We start from the raw sequence: 14,120 nt of genomic DNA on the forward strand, positions 1-14,120 counted from the left end.
GCAGCAGAATTACGAAGACACTGCAAGAAACGACGAGTGAGAACGAAGTGCATCATCATCTACAGCTTGCTTGGGGGTACATTAGAATACAGACAGGCATCGAAGAAACAAGTGGTCAAGGATTCGGGGGATAGGTTCCGGGGTAGATGCTCGTTAGATACGTTAAGGGCTAAGTGTTCGTTTGTTGTCACTTGAGGGCATGAGGCTGGGGTAGTGTACAGTGTGGGTCTTGTACAGCAGAAAGCAACGCTCGAAAAATGGAAAATGTGAGTATAACAACTTGAAGGGTAGGTTGTGACGATCGTGTCGAACGTATCGCAGTGTGCTTTTTCGTGATCATTGCCATGGTAGGGTATTCGTCGTTCTAGACGGTGGTGGCGTGTCGAGAAGGTGGGCATCGCGGGGGTCGTGGTAGAACGATGTCATGGAAGTTACTATGAGCCGGTATATTCAAAATCAGGGAAGACGACCCCATAAGGGTCCAAGGCTGGTAGGCCGTAGGTGTTTTGGACATTGTCTTCAGGGTATTTGTCGAATCTGAAATTTAAGGGATAAGCACGAGAACCTTGGAACTCTGAAGCATATCACGTACGCGCTAGCATCGCCATCGCCACTGATTCGGGGCAGATACGGTGCGGTGATCTCCCTAGCAGCAAGTCGATCCCAATCGACCTCTCTGAACCACGGATGCGCAAAGACATCACCAGCGCCATGCCGCAGGTTTCCATACCGCCGTGATGGATCGCCTTCCATGAGCTTCAAGATGAGATCCGTCGCGTTCTCATTAAAGGCTGCTGCTGGCCATCTGATGTTTTTGGGCCCACGCATAATCTTCTCGTATAGCGCAAGGTGGTTGGGTTCGGGTTGGTGATATGGCGGTAGCCCTGACAGCATCTCGAAGATCAACACGCCGAGCGCATACCAGTCGACACTCTTGTTGTACCGTTGCTGGCTGACAATCTTCCCAAGCCATGGTGTTAGTACCAATATCGAGACTCGGGGCGGCGTTATGGACTTACCTCGGGTGCTAGGTAGTCGGGTGTCCCGCACAGTGTCCATGTCGTTGTCGCACAAAGTTTGGCAAATCCAAAGTCAGCAATCTTGATATGTCCGTCGACATTGAGCAGAATGTTTTCGGGCTTCAGATCTCGATAGACTATGTCCAGCGAATGCATGTAGTTGAGCGCTAGCGCCACCTCGGCGGCATAGAACTTGGCAACGGGGTCGGGGAAGCGCTGAGAACGATAGCCAAGGTCAACACACGAGGCTAAAGACACAAAGAACCAGGGAAATGCGTACATTTGACCTTCTCAGAAGTGTAAACAGCTCTCCTCCCGGCACGAAATCCATAACCATATACAGATTGCTAGAGTCCTGGAACGAACCCCAAAGGTTGATTATAAACGGGTGCTGCACAGACTCGAGCATCTTCATCTCGTTATTCGTGTGTTCGATTTGCTTCATCCTGACGATTCTCTCTTTGTTGAGGACCTTGATGGCGTAGAAGCGACCATTGTGTTTACTCCGCACTGTAACAAAGGGTGGTCAGGACGGAACGAACGCACTCGTGGCCTGGGGGACGCACCTAGATGTACCCGACCAAAGCTGCCCGTTCCTAACGTCCGTTGGATACTAAAGTCTGAGAGTCGGTATGTCCCCTTCGGTCGCTGTGGGCGCGCAGAGAACCTAGGTGCCTCGATACCGAAGCGCCCACCCGCGACGCTCTCGTCTCCCATGCTGGTCGAGGTTCGCTCTGTTGATATCGAGTCGCGATGTTCCAGAGACGAGACGGCCATCGGTATCGTGGGTAATGTCGTCGTGTCTGGGTACATCGCTTCGGACGGTGATGAAGGGGTCAAACCAGTTGCGCCCAGGAAGCCCTTGCCGTTATGATGACCGCCAATGTGCGCAGTAAGCTTGCCTGCCATGCGTTTGATCATGAAAACGACGGTGACCAGTTACGTGTCGAAAGAAAGGAATAAGAAAAAAGAAGATAATTGTGAGAGAGAGAGGAAGAAGAACAGAGGCTCTAACAGCGAAAGAGCCGAATTTCCTTTCACAACGCCATTGTTCGATAGCGAAATCTTGATGACACGCGACAAACAGATCTCAAGCGTCCCAGGAACCGTCGATCACACGATCAAACCTGGAACTTCAGGTAGTACAAGGTCATCCTCTATACCAACACAATAGGACCTATCCTTGGAATAAGAACAGCGGCCTCTGAGGCTGGCTTCTCATGAATCTCTCATAACGCGTTCAACTTCTTAGCAACCTGGTTTCCTGGTTTCCTTCCCTGACACGTTCGTACACAACTGTCCACTGCGCGCCGCTGTCGGTCCCGTCTCCCACCCTCCTAAAGCCGACCAACAAAGGGAGCGTCCCCAAAAAGTGGGTGGAACACATAGAACATCAGACCTGCTTGACAGATTGCTCGGTTGCCTTTTGAAACGCTATGGTCGCACCGCCGACCGCCGATCAGACGAGTGTCATGGCCTGGCGGATGCCTTCCCATTGACTGAGACAGGCATTTAACATCGTCATCTCGCTAAGGACAACGGAGAGCGCGTTCTTCGTGAGGGGTTGGCTGTGGGCGATACTCTGAGCATGTCGTCAGTACGCGGCCCTTTCCATAATCAAGCAAAAGGCCTACCTCCATCAAATCTCCAATTTTTCCTTCATCAAATCCACGTTTCCCTAGGCCTCGTTTGCGCAGAGTGCAAAGGTGGATAAGCATCTCGACAAGCTCCTTCCAAGCCCGCGTATGTCGTTTGTCGAGAGGTTCAAGGAATTCGAGCGTGAATCCACGATTCCTCTCGTCTTCATCATCAAACGCCAATCCATGGTAAACGCTCATGAAGCCTACGGCTTCTTTCAACTGAATCCTGGTGTCTTCGCACCAATCGTAGGGCTTTCTGAGTTTGTGTGAGGCTGTGATGAGCAGAACGAGGAAGAGCATGTCGGAGATCTTTCCGTCGCTGTCGATGTACAAGCAAGTTCCGTGGGATTGCTCGGAACGGGTCGTTCCACAGACAACTGGAGAGCTTTCCAGTTCGTTTTGAAGAGTAGGCATATAGTCGACGATTTCGAGCGCCTGCTCCTTGATGCTGATGTCAACGATATACTCTTCGAACTGCTTTTCGACATCGATGCCGAAAGTTTCGGAGATTTCCTTGTAGTTCCAAGTTATCCGGTCGTTCTCGTTCGCCTCTAGGACAAAGCCATATCGAGATAGTAACTGGGCGTCCGAGAGCGTTTCACCATACGTGTTGAACACTTCTCTCACCGCAGGGATGTCGGTGACGGAAACCATCTCGTAGTAGCTGGTGGGAGGGGTGGCATTGTCGTCCTTTTTTTGACCTTCATCATCCAACGCAACAAGGTCAGGAGCTTCGTCGTCGTCATCGTCGTCGTCGTCATGCGGGCACTGGTCCACGGAACCGCATTCGAGGCAAACCTCAAAGTCCGCCTGGGTTGTGGAGTAGAATCAGGATCATAATTAGGGAGCTGCTGCGCATCCACGTTACCTCTATGTGGACATGGTTTTCCTGTACGTGGTTGAACCTGGGTAGGTAGAGGTGTTCATCAGACATCAGGTACTCGGAATCATGAGAAACCACGTACGCATCGGCGACAGGGACCATGGAGAGACCATGATACCTATCCACAATGAAGGCTCGGGAAGATACAAGGCAGTAGGCTCGCAAAAAACCCTCAAAGTTGAAGTTGTGGTTCGGCAATTTTTGCTTCAGGAGAGGCTCTGCGATTTCGCGATAATAGGTTTTCAGTTGTTCCTAGACGAACGGGATTATTAGATGGCACCGCATATCATGGTCAAATGACTACCTGTCAGTTTCTCAGAAATAGGAGGATATGTTATCACTTACGAGTATAGGTTCACCCTTGTCCAGGAGAATTCTTTGGACCTCTGTTCCAGTCAACCACTCTAGTGCCGAAAGGCGGTCCACATCGTTCGCGCTATCTCTCTCTTGCTCCGGGCGAGATGCGGTAAACTCCCAGAGGATCGGAAGCTCTACGGTCTTGGGGAGGCTTTTAAGATAGTAGAACCATTTCGAGTCTACGACAAGAAGCCTGCGAAGGAGTGTTAGGGCCACTTCTGATCGCAACACATGAAACTGCCTCGGGGAAAGACAGATCGGAAAGAAAAACGGAATTGGACCCACTGCTCGGAGTAAAGTGCGAGACTCAGATTCAGTTGGGCCTCCAAACCAACCGAAACGGGCTCGAGCGAGTCAGAAAACTTGCAATTCCGAGCAGAAAGAACGGCATCCTTGGGTATCTGGACCACTGATTCGTGTCATAGTAGAGAGAAGCAACGTCCGAGTCAGCCCCGTACGGCATGAAATTGTTTCAAACGCGCAAATGAGCGAGGATATCGATGACACCAGAAGACTGGAACACACCAGTTGTATCTTCTGGGATTTCTCCATCAGGATTCGTGAAAACACCGAAACCATTTTGGCCTTGCTTAATGCTGAGGCGGGAGTCAATTATGAACCCCTGATCAGTACACCACTGCACCAAGTCCTTTAGAATTTGCATAGTCTCTCGAGTGGCTGCTCCCCAGGGCACCCGCATTGTGGATAAAGAGCTTGGGTAGTCAGAACACAGGATTTCGTCGCGGTAAGGTTTCAGTGTACGACGGTTGCCCGACACGGCGGCGGCAGTCGACGCGCTTATGTCCGGGACCGGCCCGAGGCCTTCCGGACGCGGCTGGACTCGCGCTCGCTGACACGGAAACTTTTTGCGCCCATACACCGACGACCACCAGCCAACGATGTCGCGACTAGGGATTCTGGACTACTTGCACAGGGCTATTGTATACACCTGTGTTGCTGTTTCGATTGGCGGCATCGGTATGGGTGTTGCTGTTCACCGTGATACCCTAAGGCGTGGCAGAGGTAAGTACTTCATCCGGATAGGAACTAGGAATGCATTACTGAACCAGTTTGTCATTTTCGCAGAGGTAAATACCTAAATGGCTCTGTAGATGGGAGAAGACGATGAACTTAACGCTGAGATATAGATCATCGCTGAGCGAGAAGCACTGGGACTGCCTCTCGAACCTCCGAAAACTGTATGCCTGTTATTGCGTCAAAAATGCTGAGCTGGTATTCATGGCTTTCACAGGACGAGCAAAAGGAGCAAGATCTCGCAGCCCTTGCTGCCCAAACTACGCTTCTACCCAGCCGCAACCAGTCGTCATAAATCTGTTATGGAAAGTCAACCTAATACTCACACCACCGAACACACCGATCACACTGCATCCTGACTCTCCGTACCAAATACGCCCACAAACCACCTCTTTTCAACACCACATTCGAATGTCAAATACTCTATTCGCGGAACATAATGGCCTATATTTTAACACCATACAGTGCATTACTATTGTACTTATGTGTGTGCTGAAGGGGGAGGTAATGTCCAAATCTACAGTGTGGTCCGTCAACTATGCTACAGGTACTTGGGGGGTTAGTTTCGAATTTGGGTACACAGGTGGATATGTGTGGTTAACAAGAGAGCACGAAGGATCAAGCTTCAGCGAAAGACAGCTAGAGAAAAACAACAAAGCAGGGAAAGCAGGACGATATTCTAACGTAACAAGAACGAGAAGGACGGAAGGAGATGGTCCGAAAAGGCGCTGGTCACGCTTACCAGTGGCCTTGACGAACGCGATGCTTGTCGAATCCAATCTCGAGCCAGCGGTCGACGCCTTGAACTCGGGGTGTACCATCGCGGAGGCCAACGAAGCCAACCTTGTCGTACACAAACCTGGCCGGGTTGTCGTTGCCGACGAAAAGGGCAACCTTTTCCTTCCCGACCGCGAAGAGCCTGGAATGCCGGGTCGGTCATCAAGTCAATCTATCCCAGTTGACAGAATCACTTACTGTTTGCAGACCTCTCGAGTCAAGCGCTCGGCGCAGCCGTTGCGCCTCCAGTCGGGGTTGGTATAGACCTTCGTGATGGTGGCCATGGTCGCAGTGTTCCGGGTACATGCAGCGATGGATGCGATCTCCCATTCGTCATCGGTACCCCTTCGGCGGACACGGTGGACCCAGACGGCATTTTGCTCGACCAAAAGTGTGGCCTCTAACCGTGCCTGGGATGGTGTCAGAATGAACGGCTCCTATCGAAGCGAATTAGGTCCTCTATTTGGATTCGACGCCAAGGAGGCACTTACCGATTCTTGCGCGAAGAGCTCGCAGAGCACTGCGATCTCAGGGATGTCAACTTTTGTTCCTCGGCGGATCTCGTAGTCGATGCCTTGCGTGGAGAGCACGGTCATTTGCCTGCGGGGCTTGAGGTCCCTTTTGGTGCAAAAAGAGCCAGTGCAGTCGTAGAACGGTTTGCGGTATGGTTCGATCCCCGTCTTTGCGTACCACGCATTGGCGAAGGCCTCCGCGACGACGTCGATGGCGAACACGGAGTAGATGCGCTCGTGGTGGATGATGGGGGACATATGATCGGAGAGGAACTTCATGTCTGCGACGGCTATGTCGTCAGTGAATCGGTCAGTGGGGATTGTAGTGAAGATGAAGAGGGGGTAGTCGCCCAACGGCGTCCTGTTGCAAGAGGCAACGTAGAGGACTCGCTCGTCAGGTCCGTAAACAATGAACCAGGTGTTCCCGGAATCAGGGAGCTCCCCGGACAGGTATTTGAAAAGCGAGGGAAGGATGTGGTTGGCTTGTGTAGCTTGGGCTTCCATGGCCTCGATGACAATTCGAGGGACCTCTTTTGCCTGCTGGTGGCATTGGAAGCGAAGCTTGTTTGTGATTGTCGTTGGCACGGGCATGTTGAGAGAAGTGAAGTGAAGAAGACAGAACGTTGGAGCGGGAGATGGGAAGAACGAGGAAGAATGCCGTTCCAAGCTGTAACGAAATATCGCTTTTATAGGGTCTTGGACTTTTTGGGTTGCTGTAAATGAGGGCCACCAAAAATATTTTTCTCGTTTCCAATTCGAGATTCGCCCGGACAGATGGTTCGGACGCGCGAATCTAACAGGGATCTTGGGCGCTTAAAGGCGACCTCGTGGGATTCCCTTGAATAACTCACCAAACATCAGCTTTCCGAAAGGACCTATTTGGCGCTTGCTGTTATGACGCCTTGGAGCCTGAAAGCTTTCACTTCTCTCTGCAGGTATATGGCCATTCGGCGAGGCTGCAAAATCATTCACCGGACAGGTTGCTAATACACCGGTGAACGCATATTGTACTTCGTACATCCTTGACCTCTACAGCAATCCACACCCCGTGTTCTGAGCTTTTTTAGCCTGCAAGTGCCCGTTCCGTATAGAAATTCCCGTCTTACACTATTTGTCCTCCAGGCCCTGCTCGGTGGGACACCGTTCAATCGGCAGCGCCGGTCGAGTCAATGAAAAGTTCAGTAGAAACTTGAAACTCCAAGTTTTTCGCTCTGACTTAGGTCGTTCATCAGACACGTGGTCGTACCCTTGGCCAAAACCTTTTGCTAGTGGTTAGCGTCGGCATTTATCTTGGGGTTAACAGCATCCTCAGATCTTGACATTTTGGGACAGCGATTCTGTAAAGGGCCAACCGCGCTTCATTAAACATAGACCCTGAGCTTTACGCGATCATCAGAACTTCTCGACCCGGTCACCACCGTTCAGTATGGCAGATACCTCCAATCTAAACTCACTGCGGCATTGGGCCTTTACAGATGTCCTGATACTGCGCTGACAACACTCCCGATTTGTCCATTTACTGACCAATACGGATTAGCCGAGCGCTGCGTGTGATGCCGTCCTGACTCGTTTTCACTATACCCAGCCTACCTACTCTAAATGTAATAATACCACTGCTTCTTTCTCAGCTCGGCGAAGGCGGGAGCTACTTAACTTTCCAAGGATCTCCACAAGTGACCTTATCGGAGTTATTCCAAGAGGGGATCCTCAATTCCCGAGTCACCCTGAACGTCTGTGGTGGGATCGCACCAAATGTTTGTTCCAATCTAGAGCTAACAGAGTAAGAGTGGCCATAAGACTAGTGCGCGCCTGACAATTGGCTGGAGGGGTGAGCTTGGCTGCTCCGCGGCTCTGCCTTTTGCCTTTTTGGTCAAGAAGTCGCAGCGATCGCTGTCAAGGTTGGCCGCTCCATCGCGGACTGGGATAGTTCCACAAGTCAACGAAAGTTGGAATCTTTCCAACGGCTGTAGGATAGGCTTCTAGGAGGTGCTTCTCAAGAGACTGTTACTGACACCCACACCTACCTTGCAGACAGGGAATGAAAATCTGGAGTCTCATGCGGTGAACCTACATGGTGGTGAAGGTGCCCACTGAAAAAGACCGACCCATAGGCCAAGATACATAAAATAAACCCTTTCTTGGCCCATAGAGGCCGTTGAGACTTCGCTGAAATGCTCAGTGGATAGCAATATCATTAATATCGGCGACAGGATTCGGGTAGCAGGAGCAAACCCTGATGAAGCCTGTACCGGCCCAAGGCACTGTTACAGCTCTCATCGCCTGTGGACAGTAACCGAGAGATAGAACATACATATGGTTCACGTAAATCGCGGTGGACAAACTCGTGGTGGCAACATTGATCATCTTGATACGGGACGTGGGCTGGGGGCGTTCATTGGCTTAAGCGCCCACGTGCCTGCCTGCAGGCCTTGTGTTTGCGTCCTTTGGCGCATTGCGAGGCTCTCCGAGTTTACACGTTCGGAGTTTACACCATTCTGAATACAGCCTTTACATTTAATTCGCCTTCGAAGCAAGGCCAACTAGGCGCCTCGCTCGCGGGTGGGGAGGAAGCTCGTTGGCGCTAAGAACGGATAAGCATCATGCTATGTTTCGTAAGTCCACGCGCTGTCTCAGGCTAGGAACGCATATGTTAGGCGCCCGGTAGCTAAAACGCCTCCCACACGTCGGCGCCAAAGGTCGCCGTGAATCTTCTCATCATCTGAACACACCTCTCGAAGACCAATTATCTTCTGCGGAGTCACGGTACTGTCAAGACTGCGAGGGGCGATTGGCGTAGATGTATCGCCTTCTTTCTCCTTTTGCACAATCAGAACATGACTCGGTTCCCCGACCAACGACCAGGAAGAAATTTCTGTACTCCTGGTATGGTGGAAGGTTGACTCTGACTCGGTTCATCCCTTTCGTCACAGCTACAGCTTCGGTGCAGGTCATGGGTCGAGCTCATACCAATGATTATAATTTATGCGTATCGCCATCTTGATGTCGACGTCAGTACAGGGAGCAATGGTGCCGTTATTGTTGTACTTGTGACATCGATGGGCAGGTGTGACTCATTTATCGGACATTGTCAGTGGCAAGAACAAACATTGTACTCTACTAGTATGTTTGAATTATTTTAATTGGCAACAATAGCTGAACTACGGTGAAAGAATACCAGAAGTCTATTCATTTACTCATACGGTTGAATCCCGGGTGTTGATCGCCCAGTGGCTCGTTACATAGTTCAAATGGTCAAGTCTCAAGTACTTCATCGGAGCTTGCATATTCCGCCAATTGAGCCCTCGCTTCTGATCTTCAGATACTTGGAGAACGGAGAATTCATCCACCAAAAAGGCAGAATGAAGTTGGAATAAAGCTCCATAATATCGTATCCTGGCAGAATATAGAGTGCGATCTGCTAGAGTCAGGAAAGTCAGATCCTGTTATGTAAGGATCCAAAATACAGCAAGCTCCGGCCACAAACATCACATCTTATCGCTTCATCCGCTGCTCAAGACCGCAATGACATGCACGTAATGCTCCATTGGCAGTTACTGAGGAACTGTGGAATGGAAACATGTTTGCGTCTTCGCCACTTTCCCCGGTCTCGGATCGGCGTGTTCGCAGATGTCAGAATCGCTGTTCTGTTCCCTCTCCCTTCCGTGATCCTCGACAGTGACTGTGCCCAATACCGCGCAAGGTGACCATCCCTCTTTCCTCGGTTCGCCGCGTTTCTGACTAGGGCTGGTTTCCGGAGATATTGTCTGCTGCATGCGCAGCTCCCGGTGCTTGCAGGGAGGCTTGTAATTTCCAGGGGGTTGGTTACATACGCAAGCGCTGGGAACGGGATGTGAGTGCAAGGCTTCCGGTGTACTCGGTGGTCAAGAGAGGTTCTACATCATACTGTATCCCGTAACCAGGGCGCGATCATGTCTGGCCATCGGCCTACCTACGCGTTTGTCGCGTCGATGAGCGCCCTGCGATCCCATCAGCGCTATACTTAGTGAACTGTGACGGGAAGTCTTCCCGACGAGGGTTTAAGCGCCCGTGCGAACCTAATCCCTGTGGGTAACCACAACATGCAGTCTAAAGTTATCGCATACAACAAGCACACAATGACAGATCTGACTGAAGTTGAAAGCTGTTCTAAGCTGTTGGGGCACCTCTCCTTACAAGCAGATACATGGATCCATTGGATTCGTTTCCTTTAGTGGGGAAAGCTCACAACCCCGACGTCAAAGAGGTGTTCGTATCCACATATCCATGGCGACGACGTCACACTATAGGCTACAGCACTGTACCCGTGTCGGGACGAGGAGAATTCTCTAGCACCTCATGAAAAGGGATCGAAGAAGGAGATACTATTGGCTGTAAAACTGTCGGAAACTAGGGCTCAGACTCGGAGTGTAGACGGAGAAGATACTAGTCGGAAGTGGAATGGGGCTGTCACGGCCTATCTTGCCCATTTCGTGGATCTTGCAGCATTGAGCTGTACTCAGGAACTTCGAGTTCAAGATAAACCGTTTGGTCGACACCTGACCACGACTGAACGGGTGTTTTTACTCGCCCTAGGCCCTGGAAATCGCGCAAAAATGACTCGGGAACGCGAGTGCTCACCCGAGATCCCCTCTGCCAGCGAACCGAAATTACAGTGAATGATGTCTATAAAACGTGAAGAGTGCAAAGGACTCTGCAGCGTATGAGAGGCAAACCTAGGTACTTGATGAAGACTCTTAATAAAAAAGAAGGAGTTCCCAGGAGTTCGGTTCGGCTCCGCCCTCGCTGGCCGCTCACTGCAACGCCCAAAGGAAACACCATAACTCGAGAGTACTAGGTGCCAACATCTTCCATTAGTTCAAGAAGAGAACAAGGAGTGCACATACCACAGTATGCATTCCCATGTCACCAGAGCCTTTTGTATCGACGATCGAATCACGAGTTCCGACGGGCGCTTAACGTCACTCACGCGGCGTTTGCCCTTGGGATTGGAATTTAAAACTTCTTCGGACATCTTACATGACACTAAATGAGGATCTCTCCGGCGGTTGAAAGTCGGTCGCGCTTCGTGGCCACCCCACTGGATTCCAAGGAGTTCTCGAGGGCCCCACTCTACTAGTACACATCTGCGGTGAAGTTGCTTGTGATTGACACCCGCCCTTCCATCCCCCCGGAAAATCAAGGATTCATTGAGAACGTCCCAGCGAGCCAATGTGAAAGCAATATCATCTGAGCTTGGACACTGTCGACGGGTTAGAAGGCGGGACCGGGCGGTAATCCTAGATCGACCACAAGCGCTTCCAACTCCCTGAAACCTAGTTAAGTATTTGATAATGACAGGTTGCTTCCATGTCACAGACCTGACATCTTCTACTCCTACACGTCAGACGTTGAACGTTGAACTCTTGACAGACCAAGTCAAGCTTCTCCCGCGCTTCAACTAGCACCAATACAACTTCGAAGACCTTCAGCCAGTCGAAAATTTTACAAGATGTACTCAATGGCAAAATTACAACTGGTTTTCCTGGTAAGGTATGGCGCCTGACTACCCCAGCCTTTGCAGTGAAGAGGAATTTCACTTCAGCTGTCACTTCAGACTCAAAGCGATACGTCTCATACCGTGAACATATTTGTGAATGCAATAGATTGCAACGTGACAATGAACGAGAAACTAATAGTACAATGAGCGTAACTAGAGCGAGAGCAAAGCGAGTACACAGGGGGGAGAGAACACAATGGCGGTGGAACCACCACATCGAAGAACCAAAAAGGGAATAGAGTAGCTATCACCATCGTTCCATCATCTGCATCCACCACCTCTCTAGGGAACCATCGACTGCCACGAACCTCCTAGCTTCCACGTCTCCGTCCCCAAACGATACTAGTCAGCCGACCAAGGATATCCAAAGATATAATGATCTGGTAGACAAACGAAAGGAAAGAGGAACGGAGGATTGAAACGAAGATGAGGAAGCAGAGTCAACAGCCAACGGAACCAAAAAGAGGCTCGTGCACCAAACGATCAACGACGACAAACACCACAACCACGCCCTCCTCCACCCCACCCCCAGGCCACCAACGAAATAAGATAGCTATACTGTTATATCGTTACACAAAACATCATGAAACGCTCTAATGGGAAGTAGCGTTGTTGAAAATGAGTTTGTTGACAGTATTCTCGGGAAGACCAGAAAGGACGTTCTTGGTCGTAAGAGCAATCACGGCCTTCTTCAATTGAAGAGGCGTCAAGGTGGGTCGCTTGGGAACAGGGGCGATGGAAGCCTCAACTAATGAGGGAGAAGGCAAGAAGTTGGCGATCCATTGAGGAAGGGTGGCGTGAGCGAGAGCGTAGATACTCGTGGTCTTCGAAAGCAGCTTGTCGTTGGTAAGGCTGATGAGGTTCTCCTCGGCGTCGAAGGTGGGGTCGAAAGAGGCGTGGGGGTAGATGGAGAGGAGGTAGGCGAGGAGACCAGCAGTGTGGGGAGAGGCCATAGAGGTACCGGACAAAGTCGAGGTGGCAGTTCGGCTACCCTTGTAGGTTGACAAGATGTTCAAGCCTAAAATATAATCATGATAAGCATCACGCCACGAAAGCAAATCCCAAAACGCTGCTTACCCGGAGCAAAGACATCAACACAAGCACCCCAGTTGGAGAAGTAGGCACGCTCGTCACCGAGAGTGGAAGCGCCGACGGTGATGGCGTTCTCAGCAGAGGCGGGCGAGTAGTTACAAGCATCGCGGTTGTCGTTACCGGCGGCAACGGCAAAGTGGAGACCGGAGAGGACAGCCTTGTTGACAGCAGTGTCGAGTGCCTGAGACTTGCCACCACCCAAGCTCATGTTGGCAACAGAGCCCTTGTGACTGGTTCGGCCAGTTGCAGCGAACTCGGCGTCAGCAGCAGCGGCCTTCTTGGCAGCCTGCTGTGCGGCCCATAGGACACCATCGATAACATCCGACATGGTTCCGCTTCCGTTGGTGCCCAAGACCTTGATAGCGATAACGTTGGCCTTCTTCGCGACACCGTACTTGCGGGAGGCAATGGTACCAGCGCAGTGGGAACCGTGGCCGTTACCATCCTCATCGATGTCGTTCTGGGGAACCGTCTTGCCCCATGACGCACGGCCCTCAAACTCGACGTGGTCAATGTTGATACCAGTGTCGACAACATACACATCAACACCCTCGCCTGCAACGTCATCATAGAGATACTTGGTGAAAGTACCAAATGTGAGACGCGGTCGATGGCTGATACGCGCAAGACCCTGTGACAATAACGGGACCAAAAAGCAACTACGTCAGCGGTCCAAGTTCAACATCAGTAGCAACAGTGATGCGTACCCAGGTAGCGGACTTCTGGATGGTGAACTCTTGCGTGCGCACAATCTGGTCTCGCTCGATGTAGTCGACTTCAGGGAGCGTCCTGAGCTGCTCAATGACGCTGTCGCTGAAGTGGCCGGCGTAGCCGTGGATACCCTCGTAGACCTTCTGGATACCCTGGAAGTCGCTCACGAGTGGGTCCGTGCGGTGCAGGGTCTGGAGGAAGTTCAAGTGGTTGGTCTTGAGCTGGTCGGTGACACCATCCTTGAGCATGATGATGTACGAGTTGTTCACTGTGCCGTGGGGGTGCTCGCTGGCGATGACGGGCGCCAAAGTGAACGGCGACGAGCGACGGGGGACGCCATCTGGGTTTGTGGAGAGGGGCGTGGCGACGACGGCAGAGACGAGACAAGAACTGGCCACCAAGGCCCACTGGAAGAAAGGAGACATGGTAGTGGTTCAGGAGAGAGAGGCTGTTGCCAGAGCTCGGCCCCAGATAACGCAACCCATGTTGTGACGTATTTGTCACTGCTCGTCTGCCGCAGCACCCCAATCGAGTCATCCACACAGGATATCTCTCCAC

General features: G+C 51.4%; 4 protein-coding genes across 4 annotated transcripts; all 4 read right to left on the reverse strand.

Annotated features, from left to right (window-relative positions):
- Positions 1-434: 434 nt before the first annotated feature.
- Positions 435-1,940, reverse strand: CC1G_04466 (AGC/PKA protein kinase; the record flags this gene model as incomplete). Its single annotated transcript, XM_001829981.2, has 5 exons — positions 435-537; positions 593-960; positions 1,020-1,235; positions 1,300-1,529; positions 1,586-1,940. 5 exons carry the CDS (start codon positions 1,938-1,940, stop codon positions 435-437), a joined length of 1,272 nt encoding a protein of 423 aa, XP_001830033.2.
- Positions 1,941-2,478: 538 nt separating this feature from the next.
- CC1G_04467 (hypothetical protein) lies at positions 2,479-4,599 on the reverse strand (the record flags this gene model as incomplete). The annotated part of the gene is made up of 6 exons (XM_001829982.2): positions 2,479-2,601; positions 2,654-3,469; positions 3,528-3,564; positions 3,625-3,794; positions 3,888-4,078; positions 4,425-4,599. 6 exons carry the CDS (start codon positions 4,597-4,599, stop codon positions 2,479-2,481), a joined length of 1,512 nt encoding a protein of 503 aa, XP_001830034.2.
- An 867-nt stretch (positions 4,600-5,466) lies between these two features.
- Positions 5,467-6,814, reverse strand: CC1G_04469 (hypothetical protein; the record flags this gene model as incomplete). The annotated part of the gene is made up of 4 exons (XM_001829984.2): positions 5,467-5,470; positions 5,677-5,853; positions 5,910-6,121; positions 6,203-6,814. The coding sequence occupies 4 exons, from the start codon at positions 6,812-6,814 to the stop codon at positions 5,467-5,469; spliced, it is 1,005 nt and encodes a 334-aa protein (XP_001830036.2).
- Positions 6,815-11,851: 5,037 nt separating this feature from the next.
- CC1G_04470 (serine-type endopeptidase) lies at positions 11,852-13,987 on the reverse strand (the record flags this gene model as incomplete). Its single annotated transcript, XM_001829985.2, has 3 exons — positions 11,852-12,777; positions 12,837-13,482; positions 13,559-13,987. The coding sequence occupies 3 exons, from the start codon at positions 13,985-13,987 to the stop codon at positions 12,353-12,355; spliced, it is 1,500 nt and encodes a 499-aa protein (XP_001830037.1). The 3' UTR covers positions 11,852-12,352.
- Positions 13,988-14,120: the final 133 nt, after the last annotated feature.

Source organism: Coprinopsis cinerea (genome assembly GCF_000182895.1).
Source record: "Coprinopsis cinerea okayama7#130 chromosome 3 map unlocalized cont3.3, whole genome shotgun sequence".
Classification (NCBI taxonomy): Eukaryota; Fungi; Basidiomycota; class Agaricomycetes; order Agaricales; family Psathyrellaceae; genus Coprinopsis; species Coprinopsis cinerea.